General features: G+C 43.9%; 1 protein-coding gene across 2 annotated transcripts in view; it reads left to right on the top strand.

Annotated features, from left to right (window-relative positions):
• TTC7B (tetratricopeptide repeat domain 7B) overlaps nucleotides 1-23775 on the top strand; it is a 416190-nt gene that overhangs the window by 163552 nt on the left and 228863 nt on the right. For both annotated transcript variants that reach the window (XM_033951913.1, XM_033951914.1), the window contains exons 10-11: nucleotides 6425-6508; nucleotides 7609-7713. In XM_033951913.1, coding sequence (XP_033807804.1) covers nucleotides 6425-6508; nucleotides 7609-7713 — 189 coding nt within the window. The remainder of the gene's footprint in view (nucleotides 1-6424; nucleotides 6509-7608; nucleotides 7714-23775) is intronic.

Raw genomic sequence — 23775 nt, forward strand, 5'->3', positions numbered from 1 at the left:
CTACTCCTATTTTTTCATTTCACTTACTTATCAACCACTGCATTATTTTCAGGTAAAACATCTAACTTAGGTTTATCTTGAAGAAATGTCTCAAGTTGAGTTGGATCAACAAAAACATACTTGCTGTTCTGATATGTCACCAAAAACTTACAAGGAAATTTAAGGAAGAATAAATTCCCCCCCAGCCAAGACACGAGTCTTAAACTGTAGGAACTGTCTTCTCCTATACTGTGTTTGTTTGGAGACATCTGGGAAAACATTTACAATTTGTCCACAAAACAGTAAAGTTTAAGGATAGCTTCCTTCTCTAACTCGGATTTAAAGGTAACCAGCAATGTCGCTCTTTTGGCTATACAATCTTTAGAGGACACCAAAAATTGAGTTATATTCAGACTATCGGGAGATACAAAGTAGTCCATTCCTCCTTCCCCTGAAGCTCCCGGGGATGTAATATAAATGATCAGGCTGAAATCCTTCTGCCTGATTGTAATGAAGGATGTCCCTTACATACATCTTCAGAAGCTCCAAAGGAGACAAATAATGAGATATAGGAAAGTTCAAGAAACGAAGATTCCTACATCTCAAAGCATTTTCCATTTTTTCCAGTTGTAGATGTTATTAAAGAGTTATCTTTCATATTAAATGTTATACATTTTGGTGTCACAAAAACAGACATTTCTATCTTGTCCACTCTCTTATCCATTAATTCCATCTGAGTTTCTTGCTCGTTTACCTTTTTTGTAATTTCAGTAGAAAATTGGCAAAGCTTTACAACTGTGCTCTGTAGTGAGCTCTCAATTCTATTTACCACTGTCCAAACATCTTGTAAGGTAATAACTTTATCACCTTCCAAAGTAATAGCAAGTTCTGAAGGCATTTGGACAGGTGTTAATTTTGTAGCTGATTTTCCTGATGGTGTTAAAGCTGATTCCAAATCAGACAAATTAAGAGAAGCTAGTTCCACTTCAACTTCAGAGGTAGAACCAGATTTCTCCTGCATACTTAGGTATGCAGATTTCTCCTGCATGAGGTGGAGGTGAAGGTTCGCCAGAGGAGATTGTAAAGTAATCTTACCTCCCGAGCATATTGTCGACAAGGGGTGTAGGTGACGATCCATAGGTCCTACACCTGGGACCGTTGGGATGACTCACGCCTTCCTCTTACCCATTTTCCTCTCTTCGTTCCGATTCAATACTCCTAATGGCTCCAGAGTGGCTCAGAAGGGGCATAAAATGGGCATTTCCTGCCACTTAAGCCACGCCACTTCGGCCACGCAGCTGCGGGCACACAACCGCGGGCCGCGCTAGTCAGGTGTTTTAAATCTGGAAGAGAGGACCTCCCCTCCCAATGCCGACTGACGTCGGGTGGTGACCGCAGGGGTAACCTGCTTGCCGGTCTAAAGTTCTTGTCAAGATCGCTCAGAAGCCCTCTTTCTCCGCGGCAGTCAGGTGTTTTAAATCTGGGAGAGAGGACCTCCCCTCCCGATGCCGACTGACGTCAGGGGGTGACCACAGGGGTGCCTGCTTGCTGGTCTAAAGTACTTGTCAAGATCGCTCAGCAGCCTACCTGCTTTTTTCTTGGCATCCATTGAATTTCTGATTTTATTGTTGCAATGACCGCTTCCTCTCCATCTTCTTTAAATGCAGAAGTCATTTGTGCAGCATGTAGGAGGCACAGCTGCTTGAACTGACATACACTGTTGTTGTGCAATCATATTTTCCGGGGGAGTATTTTCATATAGAAATAGAACACTCTGCTCCCGATTCACAGAATGGTGTCCTCATATAGACACAGAATTGGAAAAAAAGATTTTTGAATTTAGCTCCGGAGAGTTCCTTTCAAAAGCACTAGGTATTTCTTTATCTCTAGAGGCCGTACAACCTGAATTTGTGCCTGAGGCGATGGGGAGCGGCCTAGTGGTAAAGCTGGAGCCTCCGCACCCAAAGGTTGTGGGATCGAAACCCGGCGCTGCTCCTTGTGACCTTGGGCAAGTCACTTAACATAAGAACATAAGAATTCCCACTGCTGAGTCAGACCAGTGGTCCATCATGCCCAGCAGTCCGCTCACGCGGCGGCCCTCTGGTCAAAGACCAGCACCCTAACTGAGACTAGCCTTACCAGCACACGTTCTTGTTCAACAGAAACTTGTCTAACTTTGTCTTGAATCCTTGGAGGGTGTTTTCCCCTATAACAGCCTCCGGAAGGGCGTTCCAGCTTTCTACCACTCTCTGGGTGAAGAAGAACTTCCTTACGTTTGTACGGAATCTATCCCCTTTCAACTTTAGAGAGTGCCCTCTCATTCTCCCTACCTTGGAGAGGGTGAACAACCTGTCCTTATCTACTAAGTCTATCCCCTTCAGTACCTTAATCCTTCATTACCCCAGGTACAAAATACACTCTGAATATGTAACCCCAAAAAGGCAGTAGACAAGTCCCAGTTCCTTTCCAATGAAGGATGAAATGATTTGCCCAAGATCACTGCTACTACTGTTTATCACTTATATGGTGACGGGACAATCGCGTGCCAGACACCAACGCGCCGACAATCGAGCGCTGACAGTTCGGCGCAAGACACAAGCACGCCACAGGAAAGCTTAGTTTTAAAGAGCTCCGATGGGGGGTGTGGGGGATACTGTTCGCGCTGCCATGGTGGGGGTGTGTGGGGGGTACAACCCCTCACATTATAGAGAAAATGGAACTTTTCCCATAAAAAATCGGAAAAAGTTCCGCTTTCTCTATAATTGAGGGTTCCCCCCCCCAATAGCAGCGCGAACACTATGCAGTAAAGTGGGGGGTTCCCCACTCACACCCCGCGTCGGAGCTCTTTAAAACTAAGTTTTCCCGCGGCACGCTGGTGTCTTGCGCTGAATTGTCTGCCCTCCATTGTTGGCGCGCTGGTGTCTCGCTGACAGGCGTAAGCAGTGCTGTACATTTTGACATTTAGTGGACGGTCCAGGCGCAGCAGTAGGATTTGAATCTGACTTCCCTGGTTCTCAGCTGGCTGCTTTTCCACAGGGAATCGGGTCCTGTGTCTGAAGAAAACCATGGCCAATTTTTGTCGATCATTTTCCTTTTCATTTGTAAAAGTTTGGAATGACCTTCTCTCATCTGCCCACTTTTCGTAAAGCATTGAAGACCTATTTATTCCAGAAATTTATTAATGATTCTTCTGGTTCAAATAATTAATCAAAGATAATACTTTTGGCTTAAAAGATACAGTTTCTGTTCTAATCTCTTGTATGACTGCAGATAAAGGCCAAATGGCCCATCTAGTCTGCCCATCCACAGTAACCATTATCTCTTTCTCTCCCTCTTATTAATATTCTGTTAACTGAGTCGAGCCCTCCTGTTGGGTTGAATCGATATATAAAACCAAAGATTAGATTAGAAGAAAAGGCCCTGGCTTGTGAATTCTTCTTTTGGCCCTGTGCATCGGTTGTGCTCTCAGACTACGAAAGCTGTTCTCAAACCTGTTTTGTGAAGGAGTGGCGTAGAGCAGTATTTCTCAACTCGGTCCTGGAGTACCCCCTTGCCAGTCAGATTTTCGGGATATCCACATTGAATTTGCATAAACTTGATTCGCATACACTACCTCAATTATATGCAAATTTCTTTCATGTGTATTCACTGTGGATATCTTGAAAACCTGACTGGCAAGGGGATACTCCAGGACCGAGTTGAGAAGCACTTGCCTAGTGGTTAGAGCGGCTGCCTCAACACCCCGAGGTTGAGAGGTAAACTCCGACTGCAGCTCCTTGTAACTCTGGGCAAGTCACTTAACACTTTATTGTTCCCAGGTACAAAATAAGTTCCTGTCTAAAACATGTCAACTGCTTTGATTGTAACCACACTGAAAAAGCACTCTGTCAAGTCCCATCCCCTTTACCCTAAGGACCTCTTTTGGACTCTTAAAAATTTCCTGGCCCCCATGTTATTTCTCCCTATCCTATCAGATGTTCACTTTTTAACTTCTTTCTCCTTCGTATCCCAGCCCTTTTCCATTCCTCGGCTGCTACTTTCACCTTCTTGCATGTGGCTACTAAAGAGCTGCTCTGGGCCACTTCTCCTGTCCTGCTTCTCTGTCTCTGCTCTGAATCGTGACTCAAAAGCTGCTTTGATCAATTATATAGAACTAGTCTTATAGCCCATTACATTAACGGGTGCTAGAATATATGTGTGTGTGTCTGTCTTTATTTTTTTTTCTCTCTCCTTAGCCGCTTTCTGTATTTCTGTCTGTCTTTTTTTTTTTTCCTTGGCTGTCCACTACCACCCCTTGCCTGCTCCCCCTGTCCATTCTCCCTTTCTTTTACCTCCCCTTTGTCCTCCACCACCCCATCACTGCTCACCTTATCCAGCAGCAGCCCTTCTCCCTTTGTTTTACCTCCCCCCTGTCCATCATCACCTCCTTCCTGCTCCCCCTGTCCCTGCCTTCATTTTTCTGCCTCCCCCTGTCCATCAGCATCTCTCCCCTGTCCATCAACCCTTTTTCCTGCTCCCCCTGCCCAGCAGTACACCTCCGTTCCTTTTTCTGCCCCTCCATTTCCCTGTGCTGCAGCATTTCCCTCCCACCCCACTTCTCTGTGCAGCATTTTCCTCCCCCCCCCATACCTTCCTCCTTACTTCCATGCCCTACCATTCTTTCCCCCTCTGCTCCCTTTCCTCCTTGAACTTCATCGGGCAGCAGCATTTACAATTAATTTTTGTTGCCGGCTTCAGGTCTTCCTCTCTGCCGGGTCCTGTCTTCATGAAAACATGAAGTAGACAGGACCCGCCAGAGAGGAAGGCCTGAAGCCGGCAACAGCAGCAAATTGTAAACGCTACTGCTGCTCGAAGAAGCCAGGATTTAACCACAAAGCTGGGGGGGGGGGGGGTGTGTGGAGGGTTTTAAAAGGTACAGTGGTGGTGGCGGGGGGTTTGAAGAGCTATCGGCCGTGAAGTATGCCGCCTGCATACTTTATGGCCGACGGCTTTTCAGGACTTTAAAAACTTGCCTGTTTTATTTTTAAATGCCGTCTGAGCTCGGCCGCCGTGGCCGACATCCGCCACGGCCGACATCTGCTTCGGGCTGTTGCGGCCGACATCCGCCTCGGGGGGGGGGGGGGGGAGAGAGCGCTTCGCGCGCATGCGCACTCCTACCTGCAGTGCCCTACAGCGCACGGAAAACAGAACACGCAGATGGCGTGCGCATGCGCGGCTAGCGTTTTATTATATTAGAATGCTGTCTTTTCTACAGTGCTCTCACTTGAACAGCAGACAGGAGTGACACATTATCAAGAGAAGGACCCCATATAATGCCCAGAAGCCCCCTACTTTCTCAGCCACTGCACTAAGAGGTCTCTGTAATTCAAACACTACTGAAGTTCTTCAGGCTCGACATTTTGTGTTACTATATAGCTTTGAATACTGAGGACCTTGTTCGTACTTGACTTTATGTTCCGGGAAAGTTATTATCAAGACTGAAGAGCTTTCTGTCTCCATTCCTGCAGCTGATTAAATTTGTAAACCCTGAAGGATTTGGAAGGTTTTCTTATTGCTAAAAGTATACTCGGATGCCGTTATATACATTCAAATTTGATACATATTCAAGTATAATAACTTGTATTATAACTTGCGAACTGAACTGAAGATGTCTCTGTAGAATACCTGTTTCTGAATTTAGTGCTCTCTTGGACATACGATTCCCAGAGGTGGCCGTAACTTTATAATTAAGATTGCCTTTAGTACTGACAGCAATTATCACATCTGCTTTTTAACTGTGGGTAACCTGGCGGGAGGCCAGTGCTACAATAAAGCAGGAGATTAAATTCTTTAATGGAAATGAAACCTTAGGATCTCTCGTTGCAATTTGAGCTGTTGGATGTGAGAATCTATTGTGTGCATGTAATGTGTCCCACCAACCAATAAAAGACTAAGACTTAGGACATCATTAATCGGAGATTGAGGACCATCTGTAGTGGTGAGTGAGAGCCGCTTCTAAGAGGGGGATGAAGGCGCATCCTTTCAAAAGGCGACGGGTTGGAAGGACACCTTTTAAGAGCGCTTTCCAAAACTCACTCGGTCCATTCTTTTTGTCAGTTTTGAGCCATGTGACTAATTTTGTTCATCGAGACGAGATTCATTTACCGTTGCTCATCCCTGTGCCAAAACTCACAAGGTCCATGAGGAATAAGCTACGATAAATGAATCTTGCCCCGATGAAGAAAATGGATGGCATGGCTCAAAACCGACAAACCAAATGCTCTTTGTTTTGTTCCTGAGTGTATTTCTAGAATAGTCTTGAGGGACTGCACATTTTGGACCCTCCTAAGTGCTTTCAATTGAGGCCTTGGGGGCAGGAAGAAGGATGATGCAGAATTAGTTTTCTCTTTCACAGTACATATTTGTCATTTGCGTTTACTCATAGAGATCCTTTTCTTTTCATTAGTGTCTGGAAAGAGCAATGAAGTTTGCATTTGAAGAATTCCATCTCTGGTATCAGTTTGCATTGTCCCTGATGGCAGCAGGAAAGGTAAATTTTGAGCCTAATAGTCTGATGTAAAGAGCATCTCTGAACACTTATGGAGATTGTCAGGGGTTATGGGAGAGCGGTTGGTTAAGCACACAGCAGGGCAACTTCTATAAATATAAAAAGATATGATGTAATATATTAACGTAGTTAGAGAAGGTCTTCTCCAGGATTCACTCCAAAGATTAAGCTGGGATAAGAGCCACAAGCTCTTTGAATGCTTGAACCAGTGCCCTCGTGAGCCTAAACATTTGTGTTTCTGTATGAAAGCTTTTTATTAGGCTAATAATACATTTAAATTCTTTATTAAGTTTTTCAACGACAGTTGTGCAACAAATGATTCACAAATATGGATCCTTAAAAACAAGCACAATGGAACTTACAGACTTCAACGTACAATTATATTATCCCCACCCTCCCACCTGATATACAAGTCAAATAAAACCTTAATAAAACTATTTGTGAAATCCCTAAATCAAGTTCTCATTCCATTTCCTTCCCCCCACCCTCCCCCCTCCCTGGATGTGTATGTTTACATGACTATAAAATAAAACTCATTTATTCCTCCTTACAAAATTTAGCCATTGGCTCCCAAACATCCATAAAACTCTTGGAACGTCCCCGTTATATGGCCATGCAATGCTCCCTGCCCCCTCCCTTTCTTTCTGTCTGTCTGTCTTTCTCTCTCCCTGCCCCCACCCCACAAAGCCACCGCTGCTGATTTCTCCCTGCTTCCCCAACTCCAGGCCAGACGTGTACAAGCGCCAGGCCCACAGGCCTCCCACCCCCCCCCCCCCCCCCCGATGTCAATTCTGACATCAGAGAAGAAGTTCCTGGCCAGCCAGGTAGCAATTGGCTGGCCCGGAACTTCCTCTCCTACGTCAGAATTGATGTCGATGGGGAAGGCCTGTGGGCCCGGCGCTTGTATGCGCCTGGCCTGGTGTCGGGGAAGCAAGGAGAACAGAACGCAAAAGGTGTTGCCTTTGCGATCTACTGGTCAATCACGATCGACCTTTTGGGCCCCCCTGGTCTAGAATGTCTCACCTATCTACTGGAAAAGAGCTTACCAGGGTAAGCACATAATCTCTCTTTTTCCTACACAGTCTGCTCGTGCTGTGAAAGTCTTAAAAGAATGTATACGTCTGAAGCCGGATGATGCCACCATTCCACTCCTTGCTGCCAAGTTATGTATGGGATCGCTTCACTGGGTAAGCCAGCCTTCAAACCCCATTAGTGCACTACAATAAAATATAATCCTATATGAAATAGCTAAGAAGAAAAAATTTTAAAAAATTTAAATTGAATCAGGTTGGGCAGACTGGATGGACCATTCGGGTCTTTATCTGCCGTCATCTACTATGTTACTATGTGATTCATGAAAGGAATAGGACGTTGTTTCGCCAGCTGTGTGCTGCCACAAAACGCCGGGGAGGAGGAGAGGCGCTGGCGCCAGCTGACTGCGTTCAGGATGCGCCTCTCACAGGCCTCTCCTCCTCCAGCAACCCCCCCCCACCGGCGTAATAATAGCAGACTCTGCGCAAGCATGGACATCAACGTGATGACATCACACATACATGTGACATCACGTTGATGTCTGCACATTTCCGGATGCCCTCCAGCTACAGCACTGAGTTTACTGTGCCGCGGCTTTAGAAAATTTGTGGGACACTGGAATAGGACACAAGATTTCTCGAGTGTATTAAGCTTAGACTATACAACTACCATGTTTCCCCGAAAATAAGCCACTGTCTTATATTAATTTTGGGCCCAAAAAAGGCACTAGGTCTTATTTTTGGGTAGGGCTTATTTTTTTTCATGTACAATGGTCATCTCTCCCTTCCTCTCCTCCACCCCAATTCTTCCTATTTCCTTTCTCTCCCCCACATGTGCAGCATCTTTCCTCCCTTCTCACCCATCCCCTTGTGCAGTATCTTTCTATCCCTCCCTCCCATCTCTTGTGCAGCACAACCCTTGAAGCTTCTATCCCTCCCTTCCTCCCATCCTCCTGTGCAGCATCTTTCTATCCTTCCCATCTCGCCCGCCGCTGCCGTGCACCCTTCCATCTCTTCCTCCCATGCGAACCCCGACTGCGAGCTGAAATGCCTGGAAACAAAGGGCAGTGTTGGCAGCACAGGCTGGATCGTGGCCTGCCCTTCTCATGTTCGAGCGTTCCTCTGCTGGATCACTGATGATGTCATCAGCAACACGGTATGGGCAGGCCGCGATCCAGCCTGTGTTGCCGACACTGCCGTTTGTTTCCAGGTATTTCAGCTCACAGTCGGGGTTCACATGGGAGGGAGAGATGGAAGGGTCAGTGGGGGGTGGGCAGGGAAAGCGCCACTGCTGGCGACTAGGGCTTATTTTAGGGGGTAGGGCTTATTTTCGGGAAAACATAGTATTGCACATTTGCCCTCATATTAATCCAAAAATCTTTTTGAAGTTAGGACGTAACAGTGCATTTGTCTTAGCAGCTTTATCCTTGTGAACTTTCATCTATAAACCCTGCTCTAGAGTGAGAACCAGAAGGCCTTGAGCATGTGCAGATGCTCAAGGCCCAAGCAAGAGGCAGGAACTTCTTTCACTGGCACCAGCACGTCCCGTGGGCTATGTGCTGGTGCCAGATGGGGGGGGGGTAAGACTGAATGCTGTTCGAGCAGGGGGTGCTGGTTCGGGGGGGTGCCCGTTCGCGCCGGGTGGGGGGTGATACCGGTTCTCGGGGGGAGGGGGTGGAGCAGCGCCGCTGGCCTCGGGGGGGGTAGGGGTGGGTGGGAACGTATCAAGCGAGTTTCCCTTACTTCCTATGGGGAAACTCGCTTTGATATACAAGTAATTTGGTTTACAAGCATGCTTCTGGAACGAATTATGCTCGTAAACCAAGGTTCCACTGTATTTGCTTATGCAGAGTACGTGCCTTTTCCTCAGTGCTTGCAAAGCCTTGAGATCTTCAAACACACTGTATCTTTTGTAGTTATTCTTTTTTTATTTATCAACATTCACATTTCCTTAAACAAATACAAGAATAAAGGCATCCACATTATCGCGAACAATCACCATGTTTACAAAAAAAGGAGAAATCAGATTTTTAGGTAACTAATCTAAACATTATATATTTATTTAAAACATTTATAACCCGCCTATCAAACATCTATGCGGGTAACAGCAGCACATACATAGCTAGAAGAAACATAACAGTATGTGATGACTCTTGAGTGCTGGTCACGGAGGTGTTCGATGGTCTGGTTTGTTTTATTTGGTTTATTGATGTCTGTTAGAGGCATTTTGTATGACTTATGGAATTTTATATTTTGATGTATGTGTGGGTTTGGCCAGTTTAGGCCTGAAATGAAATTTGTTGTTGATGCAACATGTATGTTATATGCATTTTGATTTGATTTGTAAGTATGTAATTTGTTATAGTGTGTCTCTGAAGGGTTTTGTACGATAAATGTAAATCTTTTATTTTGTATGTTAATATGGAAACGGACCAAGCTATCTGAGCAACCGCATAATCAGACCAAGGAGAGCTCATGCACACTTTACCCACCCCCCAATCAAAGGTATACAAAGCAAAAAAATATACAACGGACTATTAGCCACCAAAGCACCTCTCCAATCTGCTGACTATGACGCCCAACTACAAAACATTCAGGAAAGAACTTAAAACCTTTCTATTCAAGAAATTTGTCAAATGATCTAAGTAAACCTGATCGACCCTTCACAGATCCCGACGCATACTACGTCTATTAACCATGGAAATGGCCAGGCCAACTCTGTTGTAAACCGCCTAGAACTGAAAGGTATTGGCGGGATAGAAGACGCCAATGTAATGTAATAAGGGCGGGTGAGAAATAAACAAAAACAAATAAGGCAGTGAACTACCAGTTTAAACATTACTCATGTTTGGAAAAGCCAAACGAGAAAAATACGCTTTCAGGCTTTTCTGAACGACGAAAAAGTCAGGAGTTAGTCGGATGGAATCTGGAATTGAATTCCGTGGCATCGGTCCGACCACTTGAAACATTCGGGATCAATTAGCCACTTTAGTGACTGAGCGTAAGTGTGGAACAATCAGAAGGTCCCTAGATTGTGATCTTAAAGAGCAACATGGTACATATGTCTGCAGCAAGGAGGTAATCATTTCTCTAATATCTTTAAAGCTGGGCTAGATCAAAGTAAGCATACTGAATCTCATTCATTTGAACCACACTTTTACCAGGAAATTGAAGGAAGAAGGAGGTGCTTATCTTTATCACCCTATCTTTTAACTTCAAGTATTCTTCGTGGCATAGCTGTGTGGACCAAGCCACATCCAGGAAAACCTGAATGTATTGCCCGCAAAACTGTATATCCTCCTTCCAAAATACTGTTTTAGCAATGTACTAGAGAATGACACGGTGACAAAATTCATCACCGTTCCCATCCCCGCGGATAACCGCGGGAAATAATCCCATGTCATTTTCTAGTGTCTATTTCAACCTCGGTCCTTCTACACCAGCATTGTTCAAAGTAAAGCTTGCGGGTCAGTGGTTGTGGCCATTCATACTCTGATTTTTATGGGAGCCAAGGATAATGAAGCCATTGTGACATCACTGATGTGATTGGCTCTTAGGCACTGGTGGAATGAGGCATTATGACATCACAATATCTGCTCTGGATATCAGAGACTGTCATTCTGTAGTGTCTGTTTCAACCTCGGTCCTTCTACACCAGCATTCTTCAAAGCAAAGCTTGTGGGTCAGTGGTTGTGGCCATTCATACTCTGATTCTTCCCTCTCTCCTTAAAGAATGACATGAAGATGGTTTCCCGCGGTTATCCGCGGGGACGGGAACGGTGATGAATTTTGTTACCGTGTCATTCTCTACAATGTACTCTTTTCCTGTTCTGAAGAGAAAGTAGCTAGAAGGACGGCCTTAGTCTCAATTTTAAACATTCTTCTTAGTTACTGATGGTATCTATGCTAGATTTCATTCGTAAAAGTTTAGATCATGGAGCTCAGTTCTTCATGAATTTTTTGGATACATCTTCAGCTTTGGATATCCTGAATCATCAGATTCTCCTATCAAGGTTGAGATCATTGGGTATTGGGCAGTAAAGTTTTGAAGTGGTTTAAGTCTTTTTTGTTAGATCCGATTTTTTGTGTAGAGGTGGGTCAGAGTCGGTCAAATTGGTCTTCCCTTGTTGTGGGGTACCTCAGAGTTCAGCATTATCAGCAGTTTTGTTCAACATTTATCTTTTATCTCTTTGCCAGGTGTTGAAAACCTTGGGAGTGAATTACTGATTCTATGCAAATGATATTTAGTTTTTGATACCAGTGAGGGACTTGATATCTAATGCTCTATCTCAGATTGAGAATTGCTTTCAAGTGATTAAGAGGTGAATGAGTGAGAATCACTCAGATTAGAAAAACTGAAATTCTGTACATAGGTCGTGAAAAACATTAACAGCGGGATCTGGATAGTCCCCGCTGCTGTCCCTAAACACCCCTTTTCCCCATTACCCACCCCCAAAATAAAACCAACACGCTTTATTATGGCATATAGCCGCAGCTCTTTATTTAAATCACCATAACCAATAAATTAACTTTGCATAAATTAACATCATTAACATAATGAACATTAATTAAATTAACATCAGCAAGCTCCTCCCGAGCTACCCCGTGTAAACATTGCATTTGCCCCCGACCCCGCCACCAACAGCAAGCATCTGAGGAGTGGCATGACCTCATGCCCCTTTAACCCGGGTCACCTGACCCCAAGGCACAGCTCCCAGCTGGCCCACCGCTCATCGCCGGATGAGCCCCAGCACCCAGTAGCTCGGGATACCCGCCTTCCCAAGCCACTAGAGCCACCAACCAAAGGGTGGGCGGGTGGGACAAAAACCGCCCTGGAGGACCTGCTACAAACCGAGTCCTCCAAGGTCCTGGTTTATCTGCACCCCGAACCGCCCCTCATTCCTTAAACTACCCAATCCTCAACTTGCCTTTTGGCGCGAACCCCTCCCCTACTCCTAATCTAATTATGCTATCCTAACCATCTTCCCAGCTTGCCTGCGGACACATGAGGGCCTCCCAGCCCCGTATTACTATCCGCCACTTGAGACAAGCTCACTGGCTACTCTTTAGATATGTTTCCATCAGAGAGAGTGCTGGATAATGTAGCAATTCTTGTGTCCGGTCACTGTAAGTAGAGTGTTTTGCTGGTTTTGACTTTATCATTCAAGCCACAGATTAGGATGGTAGTTTCTAAGGCTTTCTTTAAACTTCGATTACTCTGAAAGTTGAGGGATTATCTTTCAATAGATAACTTTTGAATGGTCATTAGTGTAATGTTGACACCTATGTTTGATTACTGTAATTCTCTTTACTTGGGGTTTGCCTAAGTATGTGATTCAAGCTTTACAGTGGGCATTTCAAAGTTCGATCACATTACACCCACTTTGCGTGATCTTCATTGGTTGCCTATTGCCTCTCGAATTGAATTCAGAACTGTTATGTTTGATTTTCAAGTTCTTGAATGATAGATGTACGACAGTGTTGAGCTCTCTTTTGCAGATGTATCATCTGCCTCAAGTGTTACGTTTGGAAAATAAGATTTGTTTAGAGGTTCCATCTATGAAACTAGTGAAATTAGTTAGCGTCCTTCACTTTGTGCAATATTGTGGAATGTGTTGCCTGTGGAATTAAAAAGTGCTTCTAGTCTACTTCAGTTTAGGAAGATGGATAAAACTATGTTATATAAGAAATGTTTTTCTTCAGTGACTGAGTCTAGAAGTATGTTACTTATATGATTCAGTTTCTGATATGAGTATGGATGTTAATTTAAAATTATTTTTTTAGTATGTATTGGCTTTTCATTTTAATTTGATATTTTGTTTTAATTCTGTATCTTTTATTGTAACTTTCTCAGAATTGTTGGACATTAGTGAGTAATAAATTTTTAAATAAATAAAATTCTACTTAAGAACATAAGAATATAAGAAATGCCTTCACCGGATCAGACCAGGTCCATCAAGTCCGGCGATCCGCTCACGCGGCGGCCCATTTAGGTTCTCTATTATGAAAACCTGAAATTACCGTATCCCTCAATATGATTTGCAAGAAGGTGCATATCCAACTTGTGCTTGAAACCCCGTAGAGTAGTCTCCGCCACAACATCCTCAGGAAGAGAATTCCAAGCACCCACCACTCGTTGTGAGAAACAGAACTTCCTGGCATTTATCCTGAACCTGCTGCCAGCCAGTTTCAGGCTGTGACCTCTTGTCCGTGTCACATCTGAAAATGTTAGTAATGCTGCTTCTTGGTCTATTTTATCAAATCCTTTTAATATTTTAAAAGTCTCTATCAAATCGCCTCTCAGTCTTCTCCTCTCGAGTGTGAACAGTCCCAGTTTCCTGAGGCGTTCTTCGTAGCTCAAATTTTTCATTCCTTTGACTAGTTTCGTGGCTCGCCTTTGCACCTTCTCCAACAGAGTTATGTCCTTCTTGAGGTAAGGAGACCAGTGTTGGACACAGTATTCTAAGTGTGGTCTGACCATTGCTCTATAAAGTGGCATTATGACTTCTTCCGATCTACTCGTGATCCCGTTCTTAATCATGCCCAACATCCTGTTTGCTCTCTTCGCCGCCGCCGCACATTGCGCCGATGGCTTCAGGGTTCTGTCAATCAGTACCCCCAAATCCCTTTCATGACTTGAAACATCTTAAAAAGTTAAAAAGGAGGCAGCATCAATAAAGGTCCCTTCTAGAACCATATACTACCCCAGCTTGTTGAAGGCAAAAATGATTGGCAATAGCTATTAAATTAGTATTATCCAGAAGTAATATTTCCTTCAAGTATTTATATAGAATTATTTCAGGTGAAAAAGACTGCATTTGGGAAAATTTAGAAAATGTTGGTTTTTTTAAACATGAGCTTTATTTTCCGGATATTCCAGTTGTCTATGGAATACCAAACTGTCTTTAATAAAAGAGAGTGAGGAGTATTGTCGATTCACCACAGAAGTTGGTAATTGTGGTCTGATGTGCTGGAACAACAGGTATTGAAGGGAGAAGTGTTCCCTTTACCTTGCCCCAGCGCTTAGAGAGGAGAATAGTGACCTCACTCATTAACAGGAGAAAAGATCAGAGACAAATTCCTCACACGTCCTACTCTGATGCCATCTTTCCTCCAGAAGTTCGGAAGGTATCTTACCCTGAGGGGGGTGGAGTCAACATGGCGGCTTCCTATCTCTTTGCCTTTGTTTTTTCTTTGATCTGGAAGAATAATAATAATAATAACAGTTTATATACCGCAGTACCGTGAAGTTCTATGCGATTTACGAAAGATTAAAAGACGTTACAAGTTGATTGAACTTAAAGAGGTGCAAGAAAGTGGTTAATAGGTCAAGAGAACCGTATTGAGGAGAAAGAGAAGTACGGGTCAGCTGTATGTTTTTAGGCGCTTTCTGAATTCCTCATAAATAGTGGGCGAAAGTAATTGTTCTAGATCTTTACCCCATAGTTCTGCCTGATGTGAGAGAAGGTGTTCATGGATGCTGCATATTAAATCTGCCATCTGCAAAATACCTCCACTACAAGCGAATTTTCCACTCTATGTTAACTTATCTGGATGTAAAAACGTGGAAAGACCTCCCAGAAGCAATCAGGAACGAGACAAACTACACCACATTCAGAAAAAACCTGAAGACCCACCTCTTTGACAATTAACTGTTTCAGCTTCTGTATAGCACCCCCCTACTTCTAGGTCCCTCCTCTTGCTTCTCCATGCCCCCGTCCCCTACTACTTTCCCGCTTCCTCTTTGTTCTGTCGCCTTGAGCTTGTATAGGTTTGTGCGACTTGCAAATGAAAGATTAGATTAGATTACATACCAATAGGAAAGGGATGGTGAGAGTTGGTTCCTCGCTGGCTAGAATATCTTCCTGTACCCAGAAAAGGATTGAGCATTATGCCACGAAGACTCCTCATTTTGAATCTGGGGTTCATAGACAAAACCGCGGAAGACAAAGGCGCGCGCCGACAACTGAGCGCAAGATGGAGGCGCGCGCCGAAGAAAATGACAGTTTTTAGGGGCTCCGACGGGGGTTTTTGTTGGGGAGCCCCCCCACTTTACTTAATACAGATCGTGGCAGCGTTGTGGGGGGTTTGGGGGGTTGTAACCGCCCTCATTATACTGTAAACTTAACTTTTTCCCTGTTTATAGGGAAAAAGTGAAGTTTTCAGTAAAATGTGGGGGGTTACAACCCCCCAAAACCCCCACAACGCCCCCACAACACGGCACGATCTGTATAAAGTAAAGTGGGGGGGTTCCTCCCCCACGCCCCCTTGTCAGAGCCCCTAAAAACAGTTATTTTCTTCAGCGCGCACCTCCGCACTACGCTCAGTTGTCAGCGCGCGCCTTTGTCTTCCGCGGTTTTGACCTGACACCGAATCTGGAGTGCATTGCTCTTCTGGGTTGGCAGTGCTTCAAGGAGCACCCGCTGCTGTGGGGCCAAAAACATCCTTATCTTCTCTGGGAACCAACATTCCACTGTGTCTGGCAGTGCTGGTGGCAACTGGTATATGGGATGCCTGGCTGCCGAAATTGCAGTGCAGGGACTTTCTCATGCATATGCCACACCTGATTCGAATGCTGCTGATGAGGCTGGAAGCTTTAAAGCAGTGATCTTCCCTTTAGCCTCTCACCTTTCTTTCCCTTTATGAGATGGATTGTTTAAATTCCAATCAGTTTGCTTTCCGGAAGGATCATTGTGTAGAACTACTTGTGATCTCCTTGATTGATACCCTGCGATTAGGGATGGAGCATTTGATCCTATAAATTGTTGTGCAGATTGTATAATCTTGGAATGAGTGATGTTGTTTTTAGTTGGTTTAAAATAAGGAATGGATCTAAGATTTCAGGAGTACCGTCTATTCAGCCAGAACAGGAGTGCCACAGGGCTCGGCGCTCTCTGCCCTATTATTTAACATCTATATGGCTGCTATAGGTGACCTATTCGAGTCCTTGGGAGTTGAATGCCGAATATATGCAGATGATATTAACTTCAGAAACTGGACTGGACTGTTTCCAAATCCACCGAGGACATTTTGCTTTAATAAGGAAGATGGATCAAATATCTAAGACTGCGGAGGGTATTAAAAAGGACAGTTCAGTCAGATTAAACAGGTACAAGCAGTAACAACAAATATCCTGAAAGATAAGACTTTGCTGCGTAGAAGAATTGAACAGCCAGAGAACTATAATAGGAGATTATTCTTCAGTTACTGAATGTTCTTAAACCCCTTTGTATGACTTCTGGAGATTTGTTTTGGAAATATTTGACTGAGCTATTACAAATTTCCTCTGAATTTCCTTTTTACCTATTTCATCTGAGAATTTACTGAAGGGAAATCCAAAGAAGACCGATGTTGATATCCTGCCACAAAATCCCTTTGAATCTTTTTGACTTTTAAGCAGCTCTTCTGCTTCCAGGGACAGTCCCTGATTGCACAAAGGAGGCTACTATAACTCCTGTTATCAAAAAAAAGGTAAAATCACTGAAGGACATTCTGCCAGTTTCCGTCCCATCTCTAATCTGCCTTTATTGGCAAGGGCTTTAGAAAAAAAACTGTCATGGGACAGCTCACAGAATTACCTGGAATATAATAAAATTTTCCACTCTCAATTCAGATGTCAGCATAATACAGAATCCCTTTTGCTAGCTATAACTGACAAAATCCTATGCAAAGCTGAATTGGCCTTTGATGCTTTATGGATCCAACTCGAATTGACTCCGGCTTTTGATACAGTCTCATATCTGAAACTCCTACAAAGACTTATGGAGTTTGGTTTGTATTCCACCGTCTTCCACTGGTTTTCCTTTTACTTCACTAATCATTCCTGTTCCGTTCACTGGAACAATGAAAGGTCAGAAAACAGACACATCAAACTGGGAGTTCCACAGGGGTCCTTATTACCACCAACTCTCTTGAATTTGTATCTGGTCCTTTAAGCAAAGTTATTAGAGTCCTGGAACATCAAAGTCTACATCTTTGCAGATGATATATATCTGTTAATATTTGTAGGTAACAACCAAGAAGAAGTCATTTCTAACTGCAATAGAAAGTTGAAGGATCTTACCAATCTGCCCTACATATACTTCCAGAACTCGCTGGCAAACCCATCCAACTTAAGTCCGATTCCTGTCCAAACTTTTCTGAAACCTAGCTACTCTAACCACTGTTACCATATCCTCCAGCAATGAATTCCAGAACTTAACTAGTCTTTGAGTGAAAAAATGTTTCCTACTATTTGTTTTAAAGGTATTTCCATGTAACTTCTTTTTGGAGACCACACCTTCAAAAAGATACAAAAAGAATGGAGTCGGTTCAGAGGAAGGCTACTAAAAAGATGTATGGTATTTGTCATAAGGCGTATGGGGACCGCCTTAAAAATCTTAATATGTATACTTTGGTGGAGAGGGAAGATATGATAGAGATGTTTAAATACTTACATGGTGTAAATGCGCATGAGTTGAGTCTCTTCCATTTGAAAGGAAGCTCTGGTATGAGAGGGCATAGGATGAAGTTAAGAGGTGATTGGCTCAGGGGTAATCTAAGAAAATATTTTTTTACAGAAAGGGTGGTAGATGCGTGGAACAGTCTCCCGGAAGAGGTGGTGGAGACAGAGGACTGTGTCTGAATTCAAGAAAGCGTGGGATAGGCACATGGGATCTCTTAGAGAGAGGAAGAGATAATGGTTACTGCGGATGGGCAGACTAGATGGGCCATTTGGCCTTTATCTTCCATCAGGTTTCTATGAGTGTCTATAATTTTTGAAAGAGGAAAAATCGATTCACTTTTACCCATTCTATACCACTTAGGCTTATGTAGACCTCAATCATATCTTTCTCAAGCTGAAGAGCCCTAGCCTTTCTTCATAGAAGAGAAGTTTCATTCCCTTTATCATCTTGGTCATTCTTCTGTGAACCTTTTCTAATTCTGCTATACCTTTTTTGAGATATGATGACCAGAACTGAACACAGTACTCAAGGTGAGGCCCCATCATGGAGCAATACAGAGGCATTATAATATTTTTGGTCTTATTTCCCATCCTTTTCCTAATAATTCCTAGCATCCTGTTTGCATCTTTTGGCCGCTGCCTTTGCACATTACACGAAAGGTTTCAGCATATTGCCTCTGATGACAACTAGGGGCTCCTTTTACTAAGCTGCGTTAGGGCATTAATGCGTGGAATAGCGAATGCTGAATTGCCGCACACGCTAGACGCTTACGCCAGCATTGAGCCGCGTAGCGCGGGTTTAGCACGCGCTAAAATTCTGCGTGCATTAAAAACGCTATCGCAGCTTAGTAAAAGGAGCCCTAGATCTTTTTCTTGGGTGCTGACCCCTAAGGTAGACCATAGCATCATTCTTCCCAATGTTCATCATTTTGCATTTATCCACATTAAATTTCATCTGACATTTTGATGCCAAGTATTCCAAATTCCTAAGGATTCCTGCAATTTTTCACAATCCGCAAGTGTCATCTCCAAATTTAATCACCTCACTTGTTGTTCCAAATTCCAGATCATTTATAAATATGTTAAATAGCATCAGTCTCAGTGCAGAATCCTGTGGCACTCCACTATTCACCCTCCTCCATTGAGAAGAATAGCCATTTAACCCTACTCTCTGTTTTCTGTCCAATAACCAATTCCTAATCCACTTCAGAACATTGCCTCCTATCTCATAACTCTCTCATTTTCTCAGGAGTCTTTCATGAGGAACTTTGTTGAAAGCTTTCTGAAAATCTAGATATACTACGGGGCTCATAATCGAAAGAGAAAAACGTCCAAAAACCTGCCTAAGTCGGCACTTGGACGAACATTTCTCAAAAACATCCAAGTGCCAATAATAAAAACGGGTTTTGGACATATTTCTAAACGACCTAGGCCTTCATAGTGCCGCTGAACGACCAAAGCTAAATGGGGTGTTTTGGGAGGCGTGTCAAGGGTGGGAGTTGGGCGGGACGTGGGCCGGCTTAGACTTAGTCATACAGCATTTATAACCAAAAGTTTTACAACAGAGACTAGACGGAACTTGGACGTTGTGACTTAGACCATGTAAAACATGGTGTAAGTCACAAAAAACCACCTAAAGTCAGCAGATAAGCACTGCAAACACATAAAACAGACCCCCACACACTACCCCAGTGATCACCAACCCCCCCACCTCCATAAAAATTTTAATCATAACTTTAAAATTCAGCCTCCAGACCATCATCAATCACCTGGCCGCCTGGCATAGGAAAGCCTAGTCGTCCAGCCCAGAGGCAGCTTAAGTCGTCTTGGGGGTGGGTTAGGGACTCATGGAGAGGAGGACCCATGCCCATAAACCCCTGTAATCACTGCATTGATCCTTAAACATGTGCCCTCCCCTATACACCCCCAAAACCCTTTTGTACTGGCATATAAGTGGCTCCTGCAGTCATAAGGGCTATTGGGGTGGTAGATAAGTGGATCTAGGGGATTCTGGAGGTGGTTTGGGGGGGCTCACCGTGACCTATAAGGGAGCTGTAGGGAGGAGAAGACATGGCACCCTTTTTGTGAAGTTCACAGCAGTGTCCTGTAAGGTACTCCACTATTTAGGTGGCATGTCTGAGTGTGCAGTCCATCACTTTGCAGACCTCTCCCACGTCCAACAGGGCTTGTTCTAGGTGTTTTGGACTTGGACGGAAAGTTGGACAGAAATGTGGTATAAAGATAGACGATTTAGTGGCTTGGGTGATCAGATCGGCAGGACGGTATAATTAGACGATTTTCGAAACGAAAAAAAGTTGGACGTATCTTTCAAAAATGTGTCTTAAGCTGTTTTTTTACTTTGGACGACTTGCGAGATGGACGTAAACGGACTTAGACGTCCCTTTCGATTATGCCTCTCCACGTCAACCGGCTCACCTTTATCCACATGTTTCTTTGTACTTTTACCTTGAGGGCTTGCCTATCCAGAGAAAAAAAAGACAAAAAGAAATATTTTATTTTACTATATTACTTGTATTTTTTTACCCGATGGCAGGATACAACTTCACTGTTTTAATAAACGGGTATGGATAATGGGATCATGTATCTGCGATGCCTTTCCATTTTGGTCAAGGAGATGCTCTTCAAAGCAGGCAGACAATCACATGCAGATATATAGAGAGAGAAAGTTTACTCAATTCTTTTGGACATGTGCAAACAGCCCAAGAAGAAAGCAGTGTACAGCTATCACACAGAGAGAAAAAAAAAATAAAATTCAGACTTTGCACAAGGAGATACTCTTTGGGGGTTGTAAAGAGCAACAGAAATAATGAGGCAGACATTCGCACGCAGAGAGAATCAAATCAACACATGCACAATTTACTTACACTATGCATGCTAGCAACAGTCGTGGTGATGTCACCTCCTGTCAACAAGGATTTCTGGAGGCCTTCATCTTTGATATGTCATCACACTCACCCATCCTTTGCATTCTCCTTTAGTCTTAGAAAATTTATATGAAAATTTCTATATTCATACCAAATTTATGACTGGGTTCAGCATCTGTCCCTCTCTCTTCTCTCCTTTAGTCTATCCTGTCTCCCCTCTCCCCTTCCACTCAGGTTCAGCATCTCTTCCTTCCCCCCTCCCCCACCCTCCATCCAGTGTCTCTTTATTTTAATCTCTTCCCTCATCTCTGTGTGTCATCTCCGTTCTCTTCCTCTCCCTTCAACAATGCTGTTTCTCCCCTCTCCCCAACAATTCAGCATCTTCTTCTCTCTATCTCCTCTTCCCCCCGTAGTGAGCTTCTCCCCTTTTCTTTCTCTTTCCCTTCATCCCCTCCCATAATCAGCATTTCCTCATTCTTTCTTGCGTTATGTCATAATTCCCCTCTCTTTCCCGTCCCTCATCTCCATTTTCTTTTCTCCTCACAGTCTAACATCTTCCCTGTCTCTCTCTTCCCTCCCTCCCTCCTGACTGCAGACCCTCATATCTCCTCTCACTCACTATTCGGTAAACTTCCCTTCCCCCCTCTGATACACCTTCAGACATGTTCATGTCTAAACATTGCTGGCTGTGGCAGGCAGCAAATCACACATGTTGCTTGCAGCCACCACAGAACCAGCTTTCTAACTCAGCTTCCTGTTTTCGGCTGTGCAAAATGTATTAGCGGTTCATAGACATAATCGCGGAAGACAAAGGTGCGCGCCGACAACTGAGCGCAAAATGGAGGCGCGCGCCAAAGAAAATTACTGTTTTTAGGGGCTCCGACGGAGGGTTTTGTTGGGGAGCCCCCCCACTTTACTTAATACAGATCGCGGCGGCGTTGTGGGGGGTTTGGGGGGTTGTAACCCCCCACATTTTACTGGAAACTTAACTTTTTCCCGAAAAACAGGGGAAAAGTGAAGTTTTCAGTAAAATGTGGGGGGTTACAACCCCCCAAACCCCCCCCACAACGCGGCGCGATCTGTATTAAGTAAAGTGGTGGGGTTCCCCGTCGGAGCCCCTAAAAACAGTAATTTTCTTTGGCGCGCGCCTCCGCACTGCGCTAAATTGTCTGCTCGCGCCTTTGTCCCGGCGCGCTTTTGACCTGACACCTGTATCAGCGGGAACCTCTCTGAGGTGGCTACCACTAGTGGTGATGTTTAGAAATAAACACAAGTTTGAAAGTACACCAAGGGAAGAAGGAGAACTTAACAGATCATGAAAGAGGAGTAGAAGGAGAGATGCTGAACAGCGAGCGGGAGGGAAAGATTCTGATTTGGGGACAGGGGAGAGATTGTTGCCCTTAAAATTCTGCCATCTTAGGCAGCTGCCTAATTTACCTGCTGCTAGAGCCAGCCCTGCTTCTGCATGGGTTTCTGAGGATACCGCTTTGAATGCATCATCAAAAAGGGACATGGCTAGGAGTGATGATGGCGATGTCACGTCCTGTGATGTCCTCAAATGTGGAGTTGGGGCAGAGAGTAGACAGAGACGGGCATTGCTAGGGTGAGATCTCAATTTGGATTCAGACAGGCACATAGTGTCGAATTATTGATGGTATCAGCAGTAAATGGTTTGAGGTTAGGAATGCATCAGAAAGAAACAGATTTTGTTAGAAGCAATTGACTCGGTGAGCCTACATTTGTTGTTGATGAAATTGGAAAAACTAGGGATGAGTGGTAAAGTATTGCAGTGGTTTGCATCTTATTTGTTCAATAGGACTTTTGTATCAAATGGAGTTAAAACAGTGGTCTCAAACTCAAATCCTTTGCAGGGCCACATTTTGGATTTGTAGGTACTTGGAGGGCCTCAGAAAAAATATTCAACGTCTTATTAAAGAACTGACAATTTTGCACGAGGTAAAACTCTTTATAGTTTATAAATGTTTCCTTTTGGCTAAGTCTTAATAATATTGTAATTTATAGCTAAAGAGACATATGATCAAGAAACTGTTTTATTTTACTTCTGTGATTATGATAAACTTACCGAGGGCCTCAAAATAGTACCTGGCGGACCACGAGTTTGAGACCACTGCTATAGGCTAAGGCTCTTTACACCTGCATTGTGATGTCATAGAACTTTGTGGTTATAGAAACATAGTGACATGATGGCAGATAAAGGCCAAATGACCAATCCACAGCATCCACTATCTCCTCCTCTCCCTATTGGCTAAGGTTCTTAACATTTGCATCTTCTCTTCCTATAGGCCAGTGGTCTCATACTCAAACCCTTTACAGGGCCACATTTAGGTTTTGTAGGTACTTGGAGGGCCTCAGAAAAAATAGTTAATGTCTTATTAAAGAAATGACAGTTTTTCATGAGGTAAAACTCTTTATAGTTTATAAATCTTTCCTTTTGGCTAAGTCTTAATAATAATATTGTCAATTATAGCTAAAGAGGCATCTGATCAAGAAACTGTTTTATTTTACTTCTGTGATTATGATAAACATACCGAGGGCCTCAAAATAGTACCTGGCGGGCCGCATGTGGTCCCCGGGCCGCGAGTTTGAGACCACTGGGATAAAGTGAGTTACAGAAGCCTCTGTAGGAAGAGGAGTTCCTCAAGGATCAACATTATCAGCAGCATTATTCAATATTTATATGACTTCATTGGGAAAGGTTTTTGAGTCATTGAACATCCATTGTAGCCTCTCCTCCTCACTGGCATCTCGGGGCACACCTGGAATCCTCCGGGGCACACTGGCATAACTAAAACAAGGAGCAGTGTATTGCAGCTGATCCAAAATGCAGCAGTACGGTTGGTTATGGGCGTTGCAAGAAATGAGCGCATA

Source organism: Geotrypetes seraphini, chromosome 7, assembly GCF_902459505.1.
Source record: "Geotrypetes seraphini chromosome 7, aGeoSer1.1, whole genome shotgun sequence".
Lineage (NCBI taxonomy): Eukaryota > Metazoa > Chordata > Amphibia > Gymnophiona > Dermophiidae > Geotrypetes > Geotrypetes seraphini.